Raw genomic sequence first — 12,200 nt, 5'->3', positions numbered from 1 at the left:
AGGTACAGGGATTACTCCTGGCTCATGCACTCAGGAATTGCTCCTGGCGGTGCTCGGGAGACCATATGGGATGCTGGGAATCAAGCCCAGGTTGGACGCGTGCAAGGTAAACGCCCTACCCGCTGGGCTATCACTCCAGTCCCCACGTCTTTTTATTAAGAAAACTGACTTAAACATCTGGATAGCAGGCTGAGAAGATGTGGGTTTACTGTTTCTAAAGCACATCCAAATATAACAATTTTTTAAAATTCTCATTTGGGGGCTATATCTGGCAATGCTCAGGGTTTACTCCTGGATCTGTGCTCAAAGGTCATTCCTGGGAGTGCTCGGGGGGACCATATGCTATGCTGGAGATCGAACTGGAATCAGTCATATTTTGGAGCAGGGGTGAGATGGTCTGGGCCACTCTCCGTGGTGTTGTGGGCTTAATCTTGGCTCTGTGGGGCTTTGGAGACTATATGCAGTACCAGGTATTGAGTCTGGGACTGAGGATCAACCCAGGTTGGGCACATGCAAGGAAAGCACCTTATCCACTGTTCTCTCTGACCCCAAGATCTGGCTACAATCAAGGCAAGAATCTTACCTCCTCTCACCCCCCCAACCAATGTCTCCAGCCCTTCACATTTTATTGGGGATATGTGTGTGTGGTGGGGGGGAGGGACGTTTACCCAGTACTGCTCTGGGGCCATTCTCAGGCACACTAATGTTTATGCAGATTATTCCCTTTTACCCTGTTTCTCAGCAGTATATTTTCTGAATAAACTTGGAGGACATCAACATACCCACACCTGGAATATTCATGATTTTATTGCTGCTAAGTCTCTTGTAGGTTTTAGAACAAGTGGGGCATTCTAACATTCTCATTTCCACCACCACGGTTCAGAATAAACAAAAAAAGCAGAAGATCTTTCCTTAGGCACTGAACATCTTTGCAGTTGGTTCCATGTGACACTTGGCTGAAAACAAAATCTCCCTGAAGAGGCCCAGCAAATTATTCCTTTGAAATGCCTTTGAGGGGAAATGAATGCTTGCGTTTCTCCTGACAGGAGGTGGTGAAGTCAAGTATAGACTTAGCATTTACAACTACCAGTGAGGAAAAGCTCTTGGCATCCGAGATCTAGTATATAAAAGTAAGCATCAATTAAGATGAAAATCTGCTCCTTGCCAGAAACACACATTCACACTTAGGCTGCTACTGGCAATATTGATACTAGAGAGCCATATGAGCTGGAAATACAGTGAAGGAGAATCTGCAGCTGCTAAAATTGGACTCATTTAATAGTCATTCTGATTCCCTGAAAAGAAATCAACTCGGGAGAATTTCCAGAAAAATAGGAAACCACTCTTCCTACTGGAGACTTAAAAATAAAACCCATGAGACCTGCCACACTCCAGAGCTATTCAGGGACTTTCCTCAATGGCATGTTTCAATCATCACTAACTGGTTCACTAAATCCAACATACACATGGGTCCCTCCAGCAGGCAAGTGAAACTCATGGACCTTTTAGCATATTTAAAAATGCGTAATATCCAATTCCAAGAATTACAAAGGAAATCTTCACACCGACTGCAGCTCGACCTTTGGGGGGGGGGGGGGTGAGGGGCACATCTGGGAATGCTTAAGGGATGGCTGAGTATATGTAAAAAGTCCCAATTTAGCTGCCTAGTAAAATTAGCCTATTTTTCAACCAAATTCTTGGTTTTTTTTTTTTAAATTGAATCACTGTGTATTACAAAGTTATTCATGATTCAGTTTCAATGTACAATGTTCTAACACCAATTTCTTCTCCACCCCCCTTTGTTTTTTGGGCAACACTCAGCTATGCTCAGGGGTTACTCCTGGTTCTGCACTCAGGAATCACTACTGGCAGTACTTGGGGGACCATCTGGGGTATAGGGAAACAAACCCAGGTTGGCTGAGTGTGAAACGTCTTACTCATGGTACGATCTCTTTGGCCCCTTCCCTGGTTATCTTTGAGTTAAACTATCTCCAAGTCATAGATGCATAGTAAAGTCACTTCAACAAAATACAAATGTCTCAAGGTGAATGTGAAACTACCAAATATTAAGGAAAGTACTTTCAATTTGTTAAAAATAGGATTCCCTGGAGCTGGGGAAATAAACTCAGGGGCCTCTGTAAGGCACGGAGGAAGAGCTCCGGCACTGCATGGCCCTCCAAGAGTGTAGAGTAGAGCGTACAAGGGCCCCAAGCACCGTTAGGTGTGGCTTGTGACCCCTAACACCAAATTGCATCTCAGAACTCCAACAGCGAAGTGTCTGGCCCGCTCAGAAAATGATCTGGTTTCCCAGGGTTTCCCGAGCCTTGCTTGGGAGGCCTCCTCTCCACCCTCCAATAACTTCCTGTTTATATCCTTAGAGGCCACACATCATTAGGTACTTCCTGTGTATTGTGTAATACGTTGTCGACAATACACAGAACGTAAACTAGATTCTACTTCATAAAAATCTGATGACGTAAAAAATAAAAGTACGCGATGGAAAAAGGTCAGTCACGTGATTCCGCTTGCATGAGGTATCTGAAGTGGTCAAATTTGGTGGCCAGAGCAGTAATACACCTGGTAGGGCATTTACCTTGTATGCAGCTGACCCCAATTTAATCCCCCCAAAACGTATATGGTCCTCCAAGGCCACCAGGAGTGATATGAGTTCAGGCATGAGTAACCCCTGAGGACCACTGGGTGTGGCCCAAACCCCACCCCCACCCCCACAATAAAGTGGTCAGATTTATACACAGAAAATGAATGATGGTTACCAGAGGGAAGAAAAAGAGGAAAAGCAGGTTACTGCTTAATGGAGAGTTTCAGTTTGGAAAGATTAGCGTTATGGAGATGGTGGTTAGGGCTGTGCAACACTGTGAATTATACTTTATACCACTATGTTCTGAAAAATTAAGATGACAAATCTTTATGTCTGTTGCAATAAAAAAACAAAGGAACTATGCTTTTGTTTTGGGGGTGTAAGGGTGTTAGCAGTACAAAATGAGATGTTTGATCCCTAGCACAGTAAAAATTTATAAAAAGAGGGGACAGGAGTGAGGGCACAGCAGGTAGGGCGTTTGCCTTGCACGCGGTCAACCCAGGTTCGATTCCCAGCTATCCCATATCCCATATGGTCCCCCGAGCACTGCCAGGAATAATTCCTGAGTGCACGAGCCAGAAGTAACCCCTATGTATCGCTGGGTGTGACCCAAAAAGCGAAAGAAAATAAATAATAAAAAAAGAGACATCACAAAAACACAGTCTTTAAATAACAGACATTTAAGAGCTCATACGCTTAACTTCTAAAAAATCCTTACAAAAGTGGAAATCATGCAATTTGTTGCTACATAGATGGACCTGAAGTATCATGCCGAGTCAGGTAAGTACAAGGATAGATGCAGAATGATCTTCCTCCTATGTGTGATATAAAGAAACACAGCAAGGAAACTGCCCCAAGGCAAGAGAAACTAAGAACTGGTCTTTGGTAGGAAGCCTATCACTGGTAGGGAGATGTGAGGCAAACCGGACACTATTGAGGTGGGAGGACAGAACGACACTGGGACAATGGTGGAGGGAAGCTGATGCTTTAAAAAAAAAAAAATCACACCAGAATCTGCACGCAGGGATAATTCCTGGAAGGACTATAGAGGGTGCCAAGAATCAAACCGGGGTTCAGCTGCATACAAGGCAAACACCTTACCCACTGTTCTATCACTCTAGCCACTGCCTAAAATAATTTTCTTTTAAAGAAAATCCAGTTATATGTAACTCATATGATCCAAATCAAAGTAGTCCCATCCCTTGGGTGAGCAAGACCTGTCGGAAACCCAGTTCTAGGGCATGAGCCTTAGAACAAGTGCTGGCCTGCAAGGCGCACGTACTGGGCATACTCCTCTCCCCACACAGCCCCTGCTGTCAGCTTTCTGGAGAGTTCAGTGTAGGCTGGGCCACAAGTGTGCCAAAGCCTCTGGTGGTCCTGCTGGGTATAAATCTGATGACATTTCCTGAGACATGCTGCAGATCACAGAAAAGGATATTTTTGACTGTGGGCCAAGAAAAAGTACACACTGGCACAAGCATCAACCGAAAGGCAAAATAGCCCCTTTCGTCACCTTCACCAATTACAGAGCAATTTATAGTAGGAGTAGTTTCAGGTCTTCAAAACAGTCAGGGGTGGGTTGGAGCAAAGCACAGCGGGTAGGCATTTGCCTTGCACAGGGACAACCCAGGTTCGATTCCCAGCATCTCATATGGTCCCCGGAGCACTGCCAAAAGTAATTCCTGAGTTGCAGAGCCAGGAGTATAACCCCTGTGCATCATCGGGTGTGACCCAAAATGCAAACAAACAAGCAAACAAACAGGCAAGTGATGCTGAGATACACCCAGCTATGGTCAAGAGGAGTGTGCGGTAGAAGAGATCTCTGTCATAGTGTGGCGTAATTTAGCATCCAAAAGAAAATTTCAGGGCTGAAAAGAGAGCTTAATGGTCAATGGGCGGAAGCACGAGTGCATGAGCAGATTCTCAGCATATGTCTCTCATGCCTCTGCCAGGAGCACATCTGGGCACAGTCGAAGTGGCCCTTGAGATCCACTGGAGTGGCCCCAAAAGAATGCTTTGCAAAGCATTTCCAAATAACCTAGCCCACAACCAGATTAAGGTCAGAACCTACATGAACTGAGAATGGCTAGAGCAGGTAATTTCTAGTATTGTTAGGCCTATTAGCACTTTCCTATCAATATATTTTCCTTAGCAAAAATCTCAATGGGACAAGTGATGTGCTGGGCCATTGGATAAAAGGATTATGGACAGATTAGCCATGTTGTTCAAAATTTAATATTCCTGCTCTCCAAAAATCTACAACTTGGAGGCTGCAAATACACGGAGATAGGTGTATCCCCAGTAGCATATCTGCTAATATTTCAGGAAAAGAAAACATTAGCACTGGGCCTACAACTCTTAGTACTTACTTGCTTTCCTCAATATTTTTTCTGATGAGCCGGAATTCCCACTTTAGAGCCAGCCAGCTCTAAGTGAATTTCGTGCTATTTATTGACCAACTCTAAATGAATTCATTATCACATATAGGGAATAGAATGTAAAGAGCTTTTCCTATTTTCCTGTCTAAAAACACTGAAATGTTTGGAAACTCCCAAGTTTCTTGTTCTGTCTTAATTTTGGTTTGGTTTGGTTCATTTGGGTTCTTCAGTCACATCTGGCTCTGCACTCAGGTCACTACTGGCAAGGATTGGGAGACCATATGGAATGCTGTGGATTGAACCCAATCAGAAAGCACCTTACCTGATGTGGTATTGTTCTGGCCTCGTTTTAATTTTGTATAAATACTGAAATGATGGTGTGGAGCGAGAACTCTATAGACTGAGCACACACTTTGCATATGGAAGGCCTGGGTTTTAATCCCTAACATCACATAGTTCCCAGGATATCATGGTTTGGCCCCACAACCAAATCAAACCGACCAACCCACCAAGAAACTCACTTAACAACACTGAGAGGTTCTTGAAAACAGCAATTCAAATGAAATGATATACAAAAACAAAGATTCTCAAAAAGTCAGTATTTTTCCATCATCAGCTAGAATATTTTTCACTGACATTTGGTATGTGTATAAGGTTCTTTAAGTACAAAAGATGCTTCTTATCAGCAAATAATATGTAATTCAGTAATTCATTAGTGACTTTTGAGTTTTGTTTCCAAATGTTGGCCCCAAAGCTAGGTGCACCAGAACCTTATGAAGTATTTATTTAAAGATCTATAATCCTGGGGCTGGAGTGATAGCACAGCGGGTAGGGCGCTCGCCTTGCACGCGGCCGACCCGGGTTCGATCCCCAGCATCCCATATGGTCCCCCGGGCACCGCCAGGAGTGATTCCTGAGTGCAGAGCCAGGAGTGAACCCTGAGCATCGCCAGGCGTGATCCAAAAAGCAAAAAATAAATAAATAAAAATCTTAAAAAAAAAAAAAAGATCTATAATCCTGGGGTCTGTCTCAAGTTAGTGAGGGAATTGGAATGTTCATTTTGCACTCCAGATATCTAGAGCACTATGACATTTCCTGATACTTATCATGCCAGAGAATACGTGAAGCTTGGTCTAGACCTTGAATGTCAACGGGAGAATATCAAAGTGTCCTGCCCCAGCTTGTTCTAAAATATGCTATCCTCACAGAGGCAGCTCATGAAAATGGAGGGGTAGGGGCTTAAAAAAAAAAAGATAAAGAAACAAAGATCTGGTTTGTGTGTCATTTAATCTTTTACCTCCAGACAGTTGATGACAAGATTGACTAGACCACTGAAACAGCCCTGTTTTCTCTTGTGCTTGGGTACATAAAGCTTTATTGAAAGTTGTGTCCGGTCTAAATCAAATCTCTGATATATACTGTGAAGCCTGAGGGATAATACAAAAATCATCTAACAGTATTGGAAAACTGAGATTATTTTGTTCTTAAAGTACACATTACAAAAAGAGATTTCATAAGTAACTGTGTATGGAGGGCTGGAAAGATAGCTCAATGGGTTGACTTCACGCTTTGTACAGGTCCCCTAGAAGCACCAGGAGTGACCTCTAAGCAGAGAGTCAGGAGTAGTTCTGAAGTATTGCTGGGCTGGCCCCCAAAACAATCAAAGCCAAATTTTTTATTTGAGTGAAATTAACTTTACTCTCTAGATAACTGCCAATATAGTGGGAGTTCTACCAGCAGGAAACTTATGCTAAGCAAACGGATAGAGATGAAATATTAGTCAAGGCAGGAAAGCGCTCTTCAAAGAAAGTCACAGCTACAAATAAGAAAACAGCAACCTAAATATAGAAAGTGAGGTGGGCAAATTAGAACCAGTAATTATTTTTAAATACTCCAAAATGTACATATACTGTTTAAGAGAATAAAAACACAAACTAGGCAATAAAATTGGGTTTTTTTGTTTGCTCTTTTTAGTGTTGGGGCTAAAACACAAGGCAAGTAACCCAGTTATTTACATCCTGACCCAAGCAAACAATTTACTTTTTTTTTTTTTTGAGCCATACCCGGTGGTAGTGCTCAGGGGACAATGTGGTGCTGGCACTTGAATAAGCGTTTGCTACATGCAAGGTGAGCCCCTCAACCCCCATACAATCTCCCTACCCCCCACAAGTATACAACTGAAATCATTTTTATTTGGTTTATCTCTTCTTAGAGTATAGCACCCATGGAAAAACAACAATCCAGTTTAAATTACAATAAAGTGGAACACTCAACTAAAGATTCAGAACTTTAACTATCCAAAATGAAAATGTCATCTCAAGGTCTACTTATTAAGTTCTTGGAATTGTGGATGCTGGAGAGATAAGACAGTGGATAAGCAGTCAACCCAGATTCAATTCCCAGCATCCTCTGGGTATGAGGGCAACACCAGGATTAAGTCCTGAGCGTCAGTGGGTGTGGTCCAAAACCCAAAAAACACGGGGGGGGGGGGGGGGGGGGGGCGGGGCGCGGGAGGAGAACATTACTGGAATTTCAAGCCTGGAAATTATATAAGTCCGATTTTATAAAGAGGGAAAAGGCCACTAAGAAGCAGAAAACTTCCTCCTTTCAAAGGGCCTAATGGTGGGCAATTTGTCTAGCCGTAGATTTTAATGAAGTAGGAAAAAGTCAACAAAATAAAGTTCTTGTTGCAGTCTTTCCAGATAGTGTCTATTTCCTGTTCCTCATCCTCACTCATTAACCCTTCCGTTTCTTAAATGTGATTTCTTAGAAAGCCTGGCCATCTGAATTCTAAACATGACATATTACATATATCCAGAATTCTCCAAAGAAGGACAGAAGGTGACTTTGTTTCTTCAATGACAAATACCAATTTTCTCTAGGCTAGTACGTATGATGTGTTAGCCCCCACATTCTAGTTTAACTACAGGGAAAGTAGCCCAAAAAAAAAAAATTTTTTTTTGGACTACTTTATTTCTAAATTCAAATTAGTGATTTTATAAGGCTGGTGATCAGAATCACCATTTAAAATTTCTCAATAGCTAGTCAACCCCGGAGGTGTCAATCTGAAACTGATCTTAAAGCATAATGATTGGCAAACCACTGAGTCCTTAAGGAATGAATAGGCATGTAGAGAAGTACTTGGATGATGAAGTAATGGCAATGATATTCATGTAAATATAGGACAAACATGAAGTGTAGAGGTAGGAAAATGGAGACTGTTTTTCCAGAGGGCTTAAAAAAATTGACAGAGGGCTTTAAAAAATCCCAAACATATAGGCATATTATTTAAAAATACAAAATGCATTTCAAAATAAAATAAATTTTTCTGGATTATCTGTTACTTTAGTTATCAACGATACCATCCCATTACTCCAAGTTATAGGAAGAATACAATGAAAACATCATGTCTCCAGTTTCCATTTCCAGATGATTCTATATTACAGAAGAATACAAGAGGAGATATTAAAAATAAACAAGAATTATCAACATTGTGTGCACAAGTCAATCACCAATTGAAGATAGTAATTTTAGATTGTTTCCCCAAACCCTGAAAAAATGGTGCTAATATAGGTAACCATCTTCATCATTTCCAAACAGAATAAATTAAAATAAAAACACCAATAAAGGCACTGATGGGCTGTAATGTGCTTTCTGAACCAGCTCTAATGACCAACTTATTATTTTTAAAAACTCATGAAACATCACATCAAAAGATGAAATAGAATCCAATCTAAAATGACTGGACCCCAAAAGGCACTGTTCAAAGCACCGAAGTAAAAAGCTCAAAATGTATTCTCTTTATTTGCCTTCCTTCTATGGACCATTCAGTATTTAATGACATTTGCTGTACATTGTACAAAAGGACCTGCAGGCTAAATGAGTATATATAGCTCTGCACACAATCAAAATGTAAATCTGGAAAATGAGTTATAACTAAGCATCACTTATACAGATATGACATTAGACCCTCAATGGGCCAAGATCGAACAACACTTATTACAGCAAAGGACTAGACTTTCAGGAAAGGCTTCGATCTAAACCCAATTTCAGACAAAAGGCCAAAGCACATTCAGCAGGAGCAAAACAGAAACAGAAGAAATTATTTCTAGAAAGGGTGTATTACAAACAGGAACAAACCTGGATTCTTTACTCACCATTTTAATACTGCTGCCAACTATAACATTAAAATCTGTACACACAACAAAGTGGAAAAATGTCCCCAAATGCAGTAATTTTGCCAAAAGAAGGTACTGACTAGTACAATTAACAAGGCTACATTTAAAAACGGTGGCAAAACGGGACTTGGCACCACGTTCACAAAGTAAAAGCATGCACTGTTAATACACTTCAAATGTTTCCCAAAGGAAAGGCCATGGAAGATGGAAAACAAGGGTCATCTTTCACAAAATTCCCTATGATTGAGACAAACAAGCAGAAATCTAAGTGGTCAATTTAGTTAAGGTATTAAGTAGCAGCAAAGTCACTGGTTCTATTTGGAAATAAGCAATTTGCATTTCTAATGGGCAGCTGCCCTGGGTATAGCTGTATCCAAGAAGCTGACTTATCATACAACATCAACATTTATCTACTAATTTGGTATCAGCATCAGTTTAACCAGTTTAACCTTCAATGGTTAAGTTTAAAAAAATAGAGAGCTAGCATACTTCATACAAACTCTCCAAGGTAAATACCGTTTAGAAATCATACCAACTGGTATTATTAACAGGACAGTAATGTGAATTTCATCCAAAAAGGCTGTAAATATAGTCCCAAGAACTGTAAAGAACTAAGTCTTTGTGGAAATATTATATTCTGACCATACCAAGAGTTAAAAACCAAAAGTTCCTACTAAGAGGAACATTTTCAAGGTGATCTGTCACATCAGGTGCATAGTTAAGACTGTTTTAATAAAGGATTCTTTCACAAAGAAGTAAAATTTAGTAAAGTTATTCTTTTCTTGAATTAAAAAAAAACCTTAAAAAGGAACTATTGGTGCTGGACAAGAAGGGGAAAAATGACTAAGCTATATATTGAAGTTCTGGAATGCAGCACCTCAACTTCACATCTGCCTCAAACAGTATGAAATCCAACAGATGACTCGCAATAGAATCAAACTTTATAAGTGTTCAAATTCCAATGTCTGATATTAGCAACTCAAGTCAATTAAGAGTTCCTTAATACAGAAGATTGTGCTAAAGAGTTCTAAGATTTTGCATGCCGCCGCCATTCCCTGGTCCCGTTCATGCTTGCAGCTGCCCCGTGAGGACAGCAAAGAAGTCTGGCAACACTCCACACTGTATTAACTAGAAAAGAAGAACATTTCATTAGAAAAAGTTTATAAAACCAAGAGCCATCACACAGCACGGAAGACAGATGATTCAAAGCTTTACCGTTTACTAAGGTCAGCACTCTTCAATAAAGTCCACATTCCTTCAAGTTGTTTTTAATGATGACATCTGTAACAGCATCAAAAACAAACTGCACATTCTTGGTGTCTGTGGCACAGGTGAAGTGGGTGTAGATCTCCTTGGTATCTTTTCTTCTATTCAGATCTTCAAACTGGCACTGAATGTAAGCAGCTGCTTCTTCATATGTGTTGGAACCTGAAAGACACCCAATATTTTGGGTTCAAATTGTAATAGCTCATCTAAATTAGGCCATCACCATTTACTTACAGCGAGAAGGAAAAAGACCCAGTGAACACACAGATTTCTGTATTTCTAAAGTCACTCAGTTTTCAGTTAAAAAACAAACCTAAAAGGAAACTAAAGGAGGAAGAGCAGAGCAGGCTGCATTTCTAGGAGAATTCATTTGTTTAAAAGGTGAAGAGGGGAAAAAAAAGTTAAGAGGGGCTGGACTAATGGCACAGCAGGTGCCTTGCATGCGGCAGACCCAGGTTCAATATGGTCCCCAAGTATCAATATGGTCACCAAGTAATTCCTGAGCACAGTACCAGGAGTAACTACTGAGTATTGCCATGTGTGGCCCAAGACACAAAACAAAAAACTAAAAATAAATAATAAAAAGTTGGAGAGCCTGTGTATCTTGCTGTGATCTTGAAATAACTAACAACTCGAAAGGCTAAGTCATGTTTACTTTGAAAATCATCCCAATTTTAAGAGGGCTTAGCTCTGGTTAAATAAACAGATAAACTAATAGGTACAACAGGGAAGAACCATACACTTCCAAATGGTCAATGTTATGTCATGGTGTTTGAATTTTTAAAACAAGACCCAAAGTTGCAACAACGTTATTTATCACTTTTAACCACTTGCTTCCTCCAACAACCTGTCTCCCTGTGAGTTTTCAGAACCCTAGAAACTAGCTACAAAGCCAGAAAAATTCAACAAAGATGAGTTATTCCTGTGACATAGAGGCTATTTCTACAACATAAAGACATTAAAAACTGAGTATAAAAATTACTAACAAAGAAAATCTTAAAGACAAAATACTCTTTAGACTAAAAAAACAACAGCTAGAAGATAGTTTATAGATGCCTGAAATAGGTTCCCTGAGATCTGTAGACATTCTGTAAACACTTGACTGAAAATTGTCTGGTACAAAAATATAATGAGGGAGGGGAATCACAAAAATCCTTAAGAAAATCAAAGCAAGAGACCTTGGAAGTAACCAAAAAAAAAGAACATGACACTGAGGGTTCTTCACTATGTATGAAGATTCCCAGCAAGAACATTCATGTCAATCCTTATTCTTGTCTTAAGTCGTTTTCTCCCATCCTCAAAGATCACTAAAAGTTTTCTTTAAATTAATCTAATTCTTCTATCTCTCCTCATTCTCAAAAGATGAAGAATTTCCAATTTTCCTGAGGAAAAGAGGCCATCTGAGGCTTAAACTACATCTTCATGTTTTGGCCTGCCAGTCCACTTAAAGTCACCTACAGGGAGGATGCTCAAGAGGATGGCATGCATGCAATGCATGGGGGAGATCTGGATGTAATCCCAGACAATGTATATGTCATGTCTAGCACCACTGGGCGGTAGTCCTTAGCCCATCAGTCATGTCTGTATTTATGTGGCTTTCCTGACAACATCCCAGATCCTACCAATATTTTGCCGTTAGTTTGTTTCATTTCCCTTGCTGTTAGGGTTGAGTTTTCCTCAACGCAATTTTTTTAATGTCACAAAACATTTCACCTATGCTACCTTTTGTCTACTTTATGGTTTGGGATCTTACAGCTAGGTTTTTAAACTACTTCATTT

General features: G+C 40.4%; 1 protein-coding gene across 1 annotated transcript in view; it reads right to left on the bottom strand.

Annotated features, from left to right (window-relative positions):
- Nucleotides 1-8,757: 8,757 nt before the first annotated feature.
- GNAI3 (G protein subunit alpha i3) overlaps nucleotides 8,758-12,200 on the bottom strand; it is a 40,119-nt gene continuing 36,676 nt past the window's right edge. The window contains exons 8-9 of the mRNA XM_056139104.1: nucleotides 10,371-10,583; nucleotides 8,758-10,283 (exon numbers count right to left, since the gene is read on the bottom strand). Of these exons, the coding sequence (XP_055995079.1) occupies nucleotides 10,393-10,583 (191 nt within the window). The 3' untranslated portion in view covers nucleotides 8,758-10,283; nucleotides 10,371-10,392. The remainder of the gene's footprint in view (nucleotides 10,284-10,370; nucleotides 10,584-12,200) is intronic.

The sequence above is a fragment of the Sorex fumeus genome, unplaced genomic scaffold, assembly GCF_029834395.1.
Source record: "Sorex fumeus unplaced genomic scaffold, SorFum_2.1 ptg000131l, whole genome shotgun sequence".
NCBI classification, from domain to species: Eukaryota; Metazoa; Chordata; class Mammalia; order Eulipotyphla; family Soricidae; genus Sorex; species Sorex fumeus.
The sequence above is the reverse complement of the archived record's forward strand: the minus strand, read 5'-3'. Positions and strand labels throughout refer to the sequence as shown.